General features: G+C 41.4%; 1 protein-coding gene across 19 annotated transcripts; it reads left to right on the top strand.

Annotated features, from left to right (window-relative positions):
• Positions 1-1745: 1745 nt before the first annotated feature.
• Positions 1746-5388, top strand: LOC127300266 (uncharacterized). 19 transcript variants are annotated; one of them, XM_051330362.2, is made up of 7 exons: positions 1746-2763; positions 3097-3242; positions 3348-3376; positions 3713-3768; positions 3891-4210; positions 4303-4706; positions 5236-5388. In XM_051330362.2, exons 2-6 carry the CDS (start codon positions 3228-3230, stop codon positions 4414-4416), a joined length of 534 nt encoding a protein of 177 aa, XP_051186322.1. In that variant the 5' UTR covers positions 1746-2763; positions 3097-3227; the 3' UTR covers positions 4417-4706; positions 5236-5388. The 19 variants fall into 19 exon arrangements, 1 of the variants encoding a protein (XP_051186322.1); XR_007851061.2 differs by lacking the exon at positions 3348-3376 and adding an exon at positions 3377-3439 and having other exon boundaries at positions 1747-2763; positions 3097-3193; positions 3851-4706; XR_007851056.1 differs by having other exon boundaries at positions 1747-2763; positions 3851-4706.
• Positions 5389-15996: the final 10608 nt, after the last annotated feature.

Here is a 15996-nt window from a genome sequence, read left to right as displayed (position 1 = left end):
GTTCTTTTTCTAGAAATAGTAGTTCATACACTATCCACTACATCTTGCAAGTAAGCATTAGGACAGTCGTAAGTTATAGTCCAGAAATAGCGCTTCTGGCATTCTGTCACCCACTCGTCAGTAATCCAGAAATAGGGCTTATCAATCGGAAGGCTGATCACGGCCGTACTGATGGTCTTCCCTCATCTCTACTATATTAAATGGCTAGAGGTGGTGTCCCGTGGTACGTCGTCCGGTCCTTCCCAGTCGCACGAAAATGAAATCGGTTTCTTCTCGCCGAACCGTGCGCACCCGTCAAGAAAACCAACACGATAATGGTGAATGAAGAAAAAAAAACAGAGACGGTTATAGCACCCACGCACGACTCCTCAGTGAAAAGTGAAAACTGAACACTGAGCCAAAATCCTCCAACACAGATCCCTCTCTCCGCCTCGTTACGCGCCTGAACCGCCGCTGGCCTCCGGGCACCACCGTCGTCGCCTTGCGCGGCTGCATCGCAGGGGGACTGCCGACCGCGCCTCGAGAAGCAGTGGCGAGAAGGCTGTCGTGGGCTCCGTGAGGGAAGCCACCTCCACCTGTTCGCCAAGGCCGACACTGCCTCGATCAATTGAGATCAGCGACCCGCATCAGACTACATCACTAGGAACAGCCGGGACAAGGGCCATGGCCGCGTCGGCCTCTGCTGGTTTTAGACAGTATAAATTTCCAATTTCTGTACGCCCTTGTTTTTGTTTCGATTTGTAGGATCTACTAAATTTTCAGGTCGACTGAAACTATAGCTGGCGCAAGCCCAAGCCAGCAGCAGGACAACCTGCAGCTTAGTAGCGGTTCAGATCGGAATAGGAGAGTTCCCTTTGCATCCTGGAAATCTGTCAATTCTGGATTGACCCCAGATTGATCGGGTCATATGATACTAAGATTAGAGTTCTGCTGCCCTGATGGTTCCTTTCCGTTTGTTTGAATTATAGTCTCCAGTATATAAGGTGCTATAGGTGGTCACGTTTTTATGAATCTTTTCAGCCGTCTGCTTTAAAATCTTTTGCATGGAATTGACTTCGCAATGTGTTGTCATACAATTGTCATGTTCAAAGAACTTGTTGAATACTGATAAATCACAATTAGTTTGTGAGTATTGTAGAGAACATGATGTTTGTGCAGTTGTGCTTAGAACATGGGAAAAGAAAACATGAGATTGAGACTTCCACTTGTTACTTATTTTGCTCTGCTATGTTATAGGGTGTCGAAGGCATGTGACTTATATCATTTTCTAAAACTTTCCCTTCAGATTCGATGTGTGGCCCTCGGTTCTGCTCACCATGCAATTCTTCAGCAGTTTCATCGCAGGTAAAAATTCAGTTTCTCAAATAGGAACATCTCCCACTATTTCCACTTTTTTGAGTTGACAGATCCTATAATAACATGATAATTGTGAAGACGCCACTGTTCCCTAATTTCAGTTGCGTCAACGGGTGACTTACCTATGATTTTTGATTAAACAGAATCATTTCAGAGCACAAAGTGCCAGAAGCATCAATACACATATGCATCTATCTAAATTCACAATATTAGAACAACATATACTGTCTCATGTGCAAAAATATAAATCTCTACTATATTAAATGGCTAGAGGTGGTGTCCCGTGGTACGTCGTCCGGTCCTTCCCAGTCGCACGAAAATGAAATCGGTTTCTTCTCGCCGAACCGTGCACACCCGTCAAGAAAACCAACACGATAATGGTGAATGAAGAAAAAAAAACAGAGACGGTTATAGCACCCACGCACGACTCCTCAGTGAAAAGTGAAAACTGAACACTGAGCCAAAATCCTCCAACACAGATCCCTCTCTCCGCCTCGTTACGCGCCTGAACCGCCGCTGGCCTCCGGGCACCACCGTCGTCGCCTTGCGCGGCTGCATCGCAGGGGGACTGCCGACCGCGCCTCGAGAAGCAGTGGCGAGAAGGCTGTCGTGGGCTCCGTGAGGGAAGCCACCTCCACCTGTTCGCCAAGGCCGACACTGCCTCGATCAATTGAGATCAGCGACCCGCATCAGACTACATCACTAGGAACAGCCGGGACAAGGGCCATGGCCGCGTCGGCCTCTGCTGGTTTTAGACAGTATAAATTTCCAATTTCTGTACGCCCTTGTTTTTGTTTCGATTTGTAGGATCTACTAAATTTTCAGGTCGACTGAAACTATAGCTGGCGCAAGCCCAAGCCAGCAGCAGGACAACCTGCAGCTTAGTAGCGGTTCAGATCGGAATAGGAGAGTTCCCTTTGCATCCTGGAAATCTGTCAATTCTGGATTGACCCCAGATTGATCGGGTCATATGATACTAAGATTAGAGTTCTGCTGCCCTGATGGTTCCTTTCCGTTTGTTTGAATTATAGTCTCCAGTATATAAGGTGCTATAGGTGGTCACGTTTTTATGAATCTTTTCAGCCGTCTGCTTTAAAATCTTTTGCATGGAATTGACTTCGCAATGTGTTGTCATACAATTGTCATGTTCAAAGAACTTGTTGAATACTGATAAATCACAATTAGTTTGTGAGTATTGTAGAGAACATGATGTTTGTGCAGTTGTGCTTAGAACATGGGAAAAGAAAACATGAGATTGAGACTTCCACTTGTTACTTATTTTGCTCTGCTATGTTATAGGGTGTCGAAGGCATGTGACTTATATCATTTTCTAAAACTTTCCCTTCAGATTCGATGTGTGGCCCTCGGTTCTGCTCACCATGCAATTCTTCAGCAGTTTCATCGCAGGTAAAAATTCAGTTTCTCAAATAGGAACATCTCCCACTATTTCCACTTTTTTGAGTTGACAGATCCTATAATAACATGATAATTGTGAAGACGCCACTGTTCCCTAATTTCAGTTGCGTCAACGGGTGACTTACCTATGATTTTTGATTAAACAGAATCATTTCAGAGCACAAAGTGCCAGAAGCATCAATACACATATGCATCTATCTAAATTCACAATATTAGAACAACATATACTGTCTCATGTGCAAAAATATAAATCTCTACTATAATATACTCGTAATAATTCATAACTAAGTGAATGACATTTTTCCTCTATTGATCGAACAATAGTGTTACATAATCCGGAAGAAGGTTGCAGGGCAGAAAATACATACATGACGTGGGGCATTTCACCATAGAAGAGCATTCATTGATATAATTAATCCAGGTAAAGAGTGAACCAGTAGCCAAGGACTTGCACTATGTTGCTTGAGAAGGTAAATATCTTAAAGGTTTCTTTGTTTTGACTTCTCCTCACTAGCATTTGCATGCCTAACTTAATTCATAGCTGAAGCTCGTGATTCTTTTCTGCTCTCTTTCAGATAATTTTGCTGATATCCACATTTCACAGGTTAGTACCAATTCTTGGGTTCACAATGAATCTTGTCAGTGGGAGCTAGAATAAGAGTTTGAGGTGATCAAATGTACACAAACTTGAAGTTACATTGATTTTTACGGAATTAGTTGTGACTTGTGACTCAATATGGTATTGTCATGTGTTACATTGCATGTGATAGATTGTGTCATGAGGCCATATTATTGAAATGTTGACTCAGATGCATTATATCTAAGCACCATGAACTTTGTTTACCTAATGATGACATACATACAAACACAATGGCCTATAAAACCTATTTATTAACATGATTACTATAAATAAAATCCCTCTAACCTTCTGTTCATTAAGGTACTGGGACCTTGATAAGCTCAGCCAACACATGTTCAGCAACTTTCTGAGCGCTGGTATGCCCTCTCACTTAGTTATCCTCTAATGGTCATTGGCACTGACCACAATGTATTTATCTTCAATTTGAATAATCCACAGGTAAATTATGGATGTTTTTACATTATGAAGATGTGTATAGGTTGGGAACATGCGGTGGTGATGGCAGGTATGGTTGATACGTCATCCGCTCCATGTCCCGCAAGAAAAATCTCACGGAACAGCAGGACCGCCCAAAAAAAACCAGGAGAAAAACTGTCCACTTCCCACCCACGCATGCCAAGAGCCCACGATCCCCTCACAAGTTCTATCCATTGCCAGTTCACCACTGCCACGCTGATTGCTTCGATGGCACAAGACCATGCCACCCTCCACTCCGGTGTGGCCTCCAAGAATGTCATCCTTAACCTCACGGCGAGCATCTCCGCCTGCCTCTACCGCCCCTCGCCGCGTTGGACCCAGGTATGATGCTCCTTGTTGTCTTCTTCTACGGTGGCGATTTCCTGTCCACACCACTGCTATACTACTCTTCACAGCCTCCCTCGCCATTGTAGTTCCTTCCGTCATCGTCTCCGTCGACTATCGTCTCGCCCCGGTGCAGCACAACAAGGAGATCTAAGGAGGTCCTTCTCAAGGAGCTCATCGCCTGCAGGTTGGGAGGACAATAGTGATGGGCATGGTGAAGCGGCCTTCGACTCTTGTCTCGCGCGCCTCCATCATTGGTGATAAAGATATGTGCAGCTTCTCCCCAGGCCTTGCGCAGGCCCTCTGTCCTCCTAACTCCCAACTCTTCAGTCCCCTCACCTCTCAAGTTCTCCCGGTCGACTCCTAGCTCACCATTTTCCAATGGAATACCCTCGTTGTCAAGGATGTCCTGGGTCGTCTCCCATGGACTGAATGCTACAGAAAGCGAGCTGCAAGAACATATCATACTCATACGCATTGGCTTTCTAATCTGGTACATTTGCATCTCTTGGATATATCATCAACTTCTTTGTCAGCACATGTCTGATTAGTATGTATTTTATACTTCCAGTTTCGTGTAAGATAGGTTTCAGTGGTATGAAATCAAAATCTAGAGGAACTTAAACTGTTGTTATGATAATTTTAGATGCATCTCCATGATACCTCATAAACTTCTTTAGATATAACACAGGCTTGGTGAGAATATCTTCAGTTGGAGAGTCTCGTTAGATACTTCCAATGGTATAAAATCAAAATCTGGATGAACGTATTCTTAGATATAAGATAAAACTTGTGGTATTTTTTTATATCTGGAAGCAGTGTTTCATTTTTTTGGGATAACAAAGCTTTCATGTTTTGTGTCTCTTGGAGCATGTGTATATTGCTCTAATGTGCACCTGTTGCATGCACTGGCACTTTCACCTTGCACTTGACCTGAAGCACAATTCATGATTTAGTGGTGCAATTATTTTTATTTCTTGATGAATTTTTGGATTATATCTAAGTTGTTGATTGTGGAATAGAGGTAGGAGGAAGACTGGGACGTCAAGCACAAGGGGAAGACCTGGAGGAACTCGAGCGAGTAACAAAGTGAAGAACTTTAGGGTCTTGGGAGTAGAGAAGGGCTGTTTATGTACATTTTCCCATCACGTGTTCATGAAAATGAATGTTTGACATATGCGTCTTTTTCTAGATTGTGTGATTGAGTTAGTTAAACTTTTTTCTAGAAAGATAAAAGTGTTATTTAGGATGTCATAATTGATGGCCCTACTCATATGTCTAGACAACGTGCTTCTATTTGCGTGTTTTATGCTTATGACGTATATCAAAATAAACAAGCAGATTTATCGTTTACAGAGAAGGTAAAGAAAAATGCAGTGTGGCAACAATGTGTGTTTATCAATGCTGATATTGAATTAGGAAACACAACAAAATGGTGAATTAATGATCTATCTAACATCGACTGTGGTATATTATAGTGGTGGTGTTGGACGAACAGAGGAGTGGGATATAAAACATCAGTAATAGTTTCTTTTGTATATATTGTTTTCAGTTCCCGAGGAAAGATACTTGATAGCCGTAACTTGCATTGCACAATAGCCATTTTGAGAATTATGTGATGTAACATATTGAGTTTCTTTTTAGCTCATGGTGTTTTCCCTTAGGGACGGGCGAATACGCGGTACCTTTAATCGGTTTTCGATTGTTGTTTAGTTTGTGAGCGGAGAGAACTGCAGGGTCTTTAAAGTGCAGAGGTGCGAAGTGGAAATTTTAGTCGGTTTTGATTGTTTTCTATCTTGACTGGGGATGTACAATCAGGCCAACCATTCTTTATCATATTACCAATTGTGATTTTGTATGGCATGGCAGTTGTGCTCAAATAAATTATGTATGTCTCTCAATTTTAGTTGTTTCTAATATAGATGTATCTAGATTTTTTTAGTTCTAGATACATCTATAGTAGCGACAAGTAATATAAATTGGAGAGGATATATCTTGTGAAACCTTTTATTAAACCAGGAATCCAAAGTTACATATTTACAAATTTTAAAAGGGGGAAGCTACTCTACTGATTACAAGGGATTGTCAGTCCATGATGCAAAGTGGAAACTAAACATTGTTTCACCCTATGCTTAACAAGAGTGATATCAGAAAAAAAATCCCGCTTCCAAGCTCTGGAAGATAGCCTTATATTTTTATTTCTTTGTTTCCAAACATTGCAGCAAGCTATGACAACAATTTTCACACGCACTATGATAACTTCAACCACCAATAAAATAATAAAAAGACCGTAGCAACGCACGGGCATTCAACTAGTAGTCATAGTTCGCAGGCTCCTCATCCATCTCTGATGCTCTTCAGATTCTGAAAAAGACTGATGATCTTCCCTCGCAAAGAAATAAAGAAAAAATTCATCCAATGCTCGTTCTGTTCACGGTCGGTGTGAATGGAGAGATAGGAAAGTAAGTAATGGAGGTTTAAAAAACCGCTTGCCAGGTCTCTTATCAGTCACTTCACGTGTAATCTCAGTGGCGGACCCAGAAATTTGTCGAAGCATGGGCGCGTGACAAGACAATTAAAAAATTTCTTGGATGAATATAATCATTTGGAGATAGGGATGATGAGGCTAGTCGTGGCGTCGCTCGTGAGGCATAAACTTAGGGTGCAGCTGGCTACGTGTGCAGTGGTGAGCTTCTTCTTCGTCTCAAGTGGCCAACATGGTTAGAGTTGAGGTTGCTCTTGTGGGGGGCTCACCAATGGAGAAGGTTTGGAGGGAGGGGTGTGGGTGATAAACTATCGAAAGTGGGCAGAGTTGGGAGGCGAGGCGGCATGGCAGCTGCTAACCATAGGGTGGGGGTGGGGGGAGGCCTGTCCATGCGGTCAGGTCAACGGTTGCGGGCGAGTCTAGCTACCGGCGAGGTGGCGAAACATGGGAAGATAACGTGGTAGCTGCGGTTTTCTTCACCCAATGATGTGAGGCGTTGTGGGGCCAGCCCATGTCGATTCCCCCTTGCGGTGGGAAGAGCTCGGGCGATGCCCACGTGACCAATTCGACCCAATAGAGGTAGTTGCTCCGCCTCTCACATAACCACGGGTAATGGCGGTGGAGATAGCGGGAGGCTGAAAGTTCTCTTGTCTAAAATTCTCTTGGCTTTTGCCTCCGAAAAAGAGTGGCTTGGATTGCAAATTTAAATAATAGCGGCCCAAAATTTTCATATTAGGACATTTTTAGCATATCGGGTTTGGCTAGGTTCTAGGCCTCAAATCGTATAGTAGCTAGTACTTTTTCCGTCCATAAAAGGATGTTTTAATTTTATCTAGATTTACATGTATCTACATAGTAAAACACATCTATATACATGTATATTTTAATAAAGTTAAGACATCATTTTATGAAGGAAAAAACATTTTATTTATTCCATTGACCCACTTGAGCATATTTGCTAGATTGACGTATTTTCTGGAGCGGTGAGTAGAACTACAGAAGCATCCAACTCTGAATTCTGAATTTCTTTTTGAACCAAGATAGGCCTCGAATGGCCTAGCAGATGTTGCATTCATTAAGCTCGGTGGATGTACATCTTACAAGGAGGACCTTAAAGAAAATGGAAAATGAAACGTTGTCCTCAAATTTTGCACTATAGACCCTACACAACAATATAAAGATGCAACCGAGTCCACCGATGAAATTTCGCTGAGGAAGCCAGGCACGATCACCAACTTAAGCACAGGGAACCCAACCACTTGATGTGCAAAGCCGACAAGGGTCACCGCCCGATGCATGTAAAATGCATGCATGAATTTTGTAGTTTGTTGACACATATTGCCACATGTTTGTAAAATATATGATGTTATATCTATATTTTATATTGATTTTTGGGGATTTATCAGATCTCCTTTATTTTGGTTATAACCATGACGGACAGGAAAACCCTGTTTTCTATATTTTTAGCTTTTAGGGACCTAAACGAATTCAAATGGAGCTAGAACTTTGGGGATGTCAATATTTCATTAAGAGAAGCATCTGAAGCACTTGGACCTCACGAGAAGTACCAAGAGGGCCAGAAGAAACTAGGTGGCACGCCTAGTTAGGGTGGACGCGTCACCCAACCTCTTTTGCTCCTCGGCCGCCGGATTCGCTTGATTCTTTCTCCCATGGACTCCGTCTGACGTAAAAACCTCTATATAAAGGACTTCCTGAGGCTTCCTCGAGGAGAGCGCCGCAGAGAAACACCGAAACACAAAAACAGATCCAAAACCAGCCAAGATTGGAGGGTGAATATCCACCAAAGCCGCTGTCGGAGGGATCTCTACCTTCTCCAACGTCTCCACCATCATCACCATGATGAAGAGCGAGTATTCCACCTCGGGACTATGGGTTTGTAGCAATATCTTGGTTTATTTTTCTCTTGTTCTTCATAGATCTAGTACCATATGAGATGTCAAACATGATTATGGTCATATATGTTTCCTATGTAGTGGATCTTTATTCTAGGATTTAATATATGAGACTGGAACCTATTATGTGTAAGATGTATTGATACATGCATATCATGTACCCCCGTTCTTAAGTACTTGTTCTGATCCAACTTGTATGCAAGAGCATGTGTCAGGAGAAGTGTGTATTAGATGCAGTAGCATGGTCGTAGTCATTGAAGTGATTGAATAGTGACAAAAAAATCAAGATCTATTATGGTATTTACCTTTATTTTGATGCCTCACTAGGGATAAAGTGAATTCATGTTCTATAATGATCATGTGATAGCTTGATAATCTTGTTTGTGCAAGGTAGCATATTTATGATTCAAACATTATATGAAATTACTTACGGCTATAATCTGTTGATTCTTAATTCAAGATTGCTTGCAGTTTTTATTTCTTGAGGAGTATATGAGAGATGTGTTGCATCATCTCTAAGTTAGGACGTCATGTCCATATGAATGTTTATCAAATACATTTTAAAGTTCCACCAATATTATATTTTTGATGAATTGTTTGTGTCCAATTGATGACCCACAAGTATAGGGTATCGCAACAGTCTTCGAGGGAAGTAAAACTCAACTTTATTGATTCGACACAAGGGGCCCCAAGAATATTTATAAGTTTTAACAGATGAGTTGTCAATTCACCTGCACCTAGAAATAGACTTGATCGCAACAGTTTATCAGTAGTAACAGTTTTATAGCAGTGGTAGTAGTGAAGTAACAACAGTAATGAAATGAAAACAGCAGTAGCGATGATTATAGTAAACAGCAGGATTAAAATACTGTAGGCACATAGATGGATGAACGGCGATGCATGAATGAGAGAGTCCATATAATAGCAAGACATAGGCATTGCAAGTAATAATGATATAAGCATCCAAGTATAATATAACCATAGGCGTGTGTTCCTATTTAGTCGTGCGTGCTCGCAATGAGAAACTTGCACGACATCTTTTGTCCTACCAGCCCGTTGCAGCGGGGCCTCAAAGGAAACTACTGGTAATTAAGGTACTCATTTTAATAGACTGCCGAAGCAAAGCATTAACACTCCGTGAACACATGTGATCCTCACATCATAGCCATCCTCTCCGGTTATCCCAATTTCTGTCACTTTGGAGCCTTGGGTTCCGGACAACAATATGTGTATACAACTTGTAGATATGATCAAAAACAATAATTATCATCATGAATCAATAACATGTTCATATCTGAGATCATGGCACTCGGGCCCAAAGTGACAAGCATTGCGCATAGCAAGTTGCAACAATGTCAAAAATACTAACAACGGATACTAGGCACTATACCCATAACAATCTTATAGCTATTACATGACCAATCTCATCCAATCCCTACCATCCCCTACAGCCTACAGCGGGGAATTACTCACACATGGATGGACGAATCATGGATGGTTGATGGAGAGGTGTCGGTGATGGCGATGGCGATGATCTCTGATGGCGCGTGAAGCACACGTCTGTTGGGAACCCCAAGAGGAAGGTGTGATGCGTACAGCAGCAAGTTTTCCCTCAGTAAGAAACCAAGGTTATCGAACCAGTAGGAGATGAAGGCCACGTGAAGGTTGTTGGTGGAGAGTATAGTGCGGCGCAACACCAGGGATTCCGGCGCCAACGTGGAACCTGCACAACACAATCACAATACTTTGCCCCAACTTAACAGTGAGGTTGTCAATCTCACCGGCTTGCTGAAAACAAAGGATTAAACGTATGGTGTGGAGAATGATGTTTGTTTGCAAAGAACAACAGAGAACAGAGATTGCAGTAGATTGTATTTCAGATGTAAAAGAATGGACCGGGGTCCACAGTTCACTAGTGGTGTCTCTCCAATAAGATAACTAGCATGTTGGGTGAATAAATTACAGTTGGGAAATTGACAAATAGAGATGCACATACATATATCATGATGACTACTATGAGATTTAATTAGAGCATTACGACAAATAACATAGACCGCTATCCAGCATGCATCTATGCCTAAAAAGTCCACCTTCGGGTTAGCATCCGCACCCCTTCCAGTATTAAGTTGCAAACAACAGACAATTGCATTAAGTACTGCGCGTAATGTAATCAACACAAATATCCTTAGACAAAGCATCGATGTTTTACCCCTAGTGGCAACAGCACATCCACAACCTTAGAAGTTTTACATCCTTGTCCCGAGATTCAATGGAGGCATGAACCCACTATCGAGCATAAATACTCCCTCTTGGAGTTACAAATATAAACTTGGCCAGAGCCTCTACTAGCAACGGAGAGCATGCAAGAACATAAACAACACATATATGATAGATTGATAATCAACTTGACATAGTATTCAATATTCATCGGATCCCAACAAACGCAACATGTAGCATTACAAATAGATGATCTTGATCATGATAGGCAGATCACAAGATCTAAACATGATAGCACAAGAGGAGAAGACAACCATCTAGCTACTGCTATGGACCCATAGTCCAAGGATGAACTACTCACGCATCAATCCGGAGGCGGGCATGGTGATGTAGAGCCCTCCGGTGATGATTCCCCTCTCCATCAGGGTGCCAGAGGCGATCTCCTGAATCCCCCGAGATGGGATTGGCGGCGACGGCGTCACAGTAACTTTTCTCGTATCGTGGCTCTCGGTAATAGGGTTTTCGCGACGGAGAGATTATATAGGCGAAGGGGCAGAGTCGGGAGGCGCCGGAGGGGCCCACCCCATAGGGCGGCGCGCCCAAGGGTGGGGCCACACCCCCTAGGGTGTGGCCGCCTCGTTGCCCCTCTTCGTCTCCTCTTCGGACTTCTGGAAGGCTCCGTGCAAAATAAGACCGTGGGCTTTTGTTTCGTCCAATTCCGAGAATATTTCCTGTGTAGGATTTCTGAAACCAAAAACAGCAGAAAACAGGAACTCGCGCTTCGGCATCTTGTTAATAGGTTAGTGCCGGAAAATGCATAAAAATGATATAAAGTGTATATAAAACATGTGAGTATTGTCATATAACTAGCATGGAACATAAGAAATTATAGATACGTTTGAGACGTATCAAGCAACCCCAAGCTTAGTTCCTACTCGCCCTCGAGCAGGTAAACGATAACAAGGATAATTTCTGAAGTGACATGCTACTATCATAATCTTGATCAATACTATTGTAAAGCATATGAGATGAATGAAGTGATTCGAAGCAATGATAAAGATAATGACTAAACAACTGAACCATCTAGCAAAGACTTTTCATGAATAGTACTTTCAAGACAAGTATCAATAAGTCTTGCATAAGAGTTAACTCATCAAGCAATAGATTCTTAATAGAAGGTTTTGAAATAACACAAAGGATGATTAAGTTTCAGCAATTGCTTTCAACTTGTAACATGTATATCTCATGGATAGTTGTCAACATAAAGCAATATAACAAGTGCAATAAGTAAACATGTAAGAATCAATGTACACAGTTGACACAAGTGTTTGCTTCTAAGATAGAAAGAAGTAGGTAAACTGACTCAACATAAAGTAAAAGAAAGGCCCTTCGCAGAGGGAAGCATGGATTACTCATGTGCTAGAGCTTTTTATTTTGAAAACATGGAAACAGTTTTGTCAACGGTAGTAATAATTCATATGTGTTATGCATAAAACCTCTTATAAGTTGCAAGCCTCATGCATCGAATACCAATAGTGCTCGCACCTTGTCCTAATTAGCTCGGATTTCCATGGATTCTCATTGCATTACATATGTTTCAACCAAGTGTCACAAAGGGGTACCTCTATGCCGCCTGTACAAAGGTCCAAGGAGATAGATCTCATTTGATTTCTCAGTTTTGATAGATCTCAACTTGAGGACATCCATACCGGGACAACATAGAAAACATATAATGGACTCCTCTTTAATGCTTAAGCATTCAACAACAAATAATATTCTCATAAGAGATTATTGAGGTTTAATGTCCAACTGAAACTTCCACCATGGTACATGGCTTTGGTTGGCGGCCCAATGTTCTTCTCTAACAATATGCATACTCAAACCATTTAATCATGATAAATCACCCTTACTTCAGACAAGACGAACACGCATAGCAACTCACATGATATTCAACAAAGGTGTAAAAAGTTGATGGCGTTGATAACCCACAAGTATAGGGGATCGCGTGTAGCCTTTTCGATAAGTAAGAGTGTCGAACCCAACGAGGAGCTAAAGGTAGGATAAGTATTCTCTCAAGTTCTATCAACCACTGATACTACTCTACGTGCACTAAACGTTTGCATTATCTAGGAAATAAAACTACGGTAGCAATATGGGTATGAGAGATAGCTTTGCAAGATAATAAATACATGAAAGTAAATGTTAGTGCTGCAGCAATAAAGTATACTAAGTAACCATATACTAACAGTACCATGAGTGTGGAAAAGTGGTGGTAATTGTGGTGGCTTTGTCGAAGATTAATTAGTGAAGACATTTAGTTCATTGTCTTTGATGTAGTCTTCAATGTGGGAGAGGCTAAATATACAAGCGCTCCACTACTTGGGATTACAAGTACTATATGATTGGATTGTTAGCAAACATCCGTAAATACTAACAATGCATTAAGGTTTCCCCAACCATAGCCTTAAGTTTATGGTCCTCTTACTCCCATACATGCAACTAACCGGTTTGAGCCCTTAGGTTTCTGTCACTCCGGCAGGACTACCCCCCTTCTTTTGCACATACTACTAACTCTAATGACAGTATAATGGACATCAAAGGACAGTACCATATCAACATACAACTCTAATGAACCATAGACATTCAACAAAGCAATCAAAAGACAAATAAACTATGGCAACATGACATAGATCATAGGATTATAACTTATAGCATCAAACACCATGTTTACATAGGGCGGTATAGAGGTTTGTGAGAGGATGGACCACTGAATACAATGAGGAGTTGGTGATGGAGATGGCGGTGAAGACATTGGAGGGCTCAGCGAGGAGCGCCGGGAGGCGGAGGCGTGGGCGGCGGCGGCGGCGGCGCGGGGGACTCCTTCCCCGCCGCCGGCATCATGGGGGAGCGCCGTCCCTTAGCCTTCTTCTTCCTTGAGTTGGTGCTGGTGTGGATGAGTGTTTCCCCCACCTTGGCTGCTGCCAAAGAGGGGGATTTTCGTGACAATGCTTGGGGGCCTCCAAAAATAGGGTTTCCCATCAATATATAGTGTTGCAGATGCAATCTAAGCCATGGGATGGATGCCCCTTTGATCCAAGGGCTTTTGGTCACCTCTAGAAGCTTCCTAGGACTCCCCTCTATCCTTCATGAGCCTCACAACTCGTGGCTGGACCGAAATATCCAGGTATGGAAAGAGTTTGTGTCAAATACGTCACCAATTTTCGGAGTTCCGAGACTGCACGAACCTCAGCAGTAATTCTGCTCTGCCGGACGCATCCGTTGTCCGTTCTGGACGAATAAGATGTTCAAATTGTTCGGTTTGAAATTCTCTACAACTTTATAGTTTACGACTTTTCCATTGGACGTCGTTTTGATAGAGTTGCAAAGCGATCTTTGAAAAGTGTTCAGCAGGGACAGATTCCAGGAAATTTCAGATTTCACCATAATGAGCTATTTCCTTGCATATTTGCCTATTTCTGCACAACAAAGTTGAAACCAAGAACTTGTGCACTTTTGCAACTATTAATAGGTTAGTCTCTTAAAACATATATTAATTGGTGTAAAACAAGCATGAAACATCAAAAAATATAGATACGTTTGCGACGTATCAACATCATCAAGCTTAACTCCTGCTCGTCTTCGAGTAGGTAAGTGATAAAAAGAATAATTTTTGAGGTGACATGCACCTTCAAAGTTCAAAGGATGACTAGATACAAATAATTTAAGAACAATTAATAACACATTCATGATTCAATCAATAATAATTTTGGGACCATGCACATAGAACTAAGAATGACAACTATGCTCTCATAAGACGATGCATATAACTTAGAAGATGAAGACTCGACATAAAAGTAAAAGAATGACCCTTCGCAGAGGGAAGCAGAGATTAAACATGTGCTAGAGCTTTTATTTTGAAAACATAGAGATATAAAATTTTAAGAGAGGCAATTGTGTCAACGGTAGCAATAAGTAATATAGGTTATGTATAAAACTTCCTATAAGTTGCAAGCCTCATGCATCGAATACTAATAGTGTCCGCACCTTGTCCTAATTAGCTCGGATTTCCATGGATTATCATCGCATTACATATGTTTCAACCAAGTTTCACAAAGGGGTACCTCCATGCCACTTGTACAAAGGTCTAAGGAGAAAGTTCGCATTGGATTTCTCGCTTTTGATTATTCTCAACTTAGACATCCATACCGGGACAACATGGACAACAGACAACTAGACTCCTCTTTAAGCTTAAAGCTTTTGGCAACATAAATTTCTCATAAGAGATTTTTGAGGTTTTAATGTCCATGCTGAAACTTCCACCATGTAAACATGGCTTTGGTTAGCGGCCTAATGTTCTTCTCTAACAATATGCATACTCTAACCTTTTATCATGGTTATCTCCTTTACTTCAGACAAGACGGACATGCATAGTAACTCACATGATATTTATCAAAAATATGATGATGGTATCCCCATGTCAGCATGGTTGCCACACAACAAGCATCTTATAAGAACTAAGATACATAAGTGACATATTGCTCACCACAATATTCTTTTAGGCTACTTTCCCATGAGCTATGTATTGCAAAAACAAGGAATTATTTTGATGGTTTTAAAGGTAGCACATGTAAATTTACTTGGAGTGGCGGTGAAATACCACATATAGGTAGGTATCGTGGACACTTTTGACATATTTTGGTTTTTGGTGGTTGGATGCACGAGTAGAGATCATACTCAGTACAGAATGAAGGCTAGCAAAAAAAAAAGATAGCGACCAACTAAGAGAGCAATAATGGTCATAATCATGCATAGTGACAAAACTTATTAATTAAAGCATATGGTGATATTAAAAGTCTAAACTAAATGATCAATTCAACCCAATTGAAACATCAGAGGAGATCTTCCATTTGCATCACTATTAATATGAAACATTTTTACTCGTATCCAACACCAATCAACTTATTTGAAACAACTCTCATTTATAATATTTATTAAAGATCATAGAGCTAATCATATATAACTGAAGCATACTAACAAGATCTGAACAAAATAGGAGTGAAAAACCACAGCTAAACGCAGTACTAGCAAAAATAAAACGCTCGTTGAACAATAAGAGTGCAAACTAGAGCGTTCATACAATTAAAACGGAGCGTGTATCTCTCCCAAAC

Source organism: Lolium perenne, chromosome 5, assembly GCF_019359855.2.
Source record: "Lolium perenne isolate Kyuss_39 chromosome 5, Kyuss_2.0, whole genome shotgun sequence".
Lineage (NCBI taxonomy): Eukaryota > Viridiplantae > Streptophyta > Magnoliopsida > Poales > Poaceae > Lolium > Lolium perenne.
Note: the sequence above shows the minus strand (reverse complement) of the source record. Positions and strands in the feature narration are given on the sequence as shown.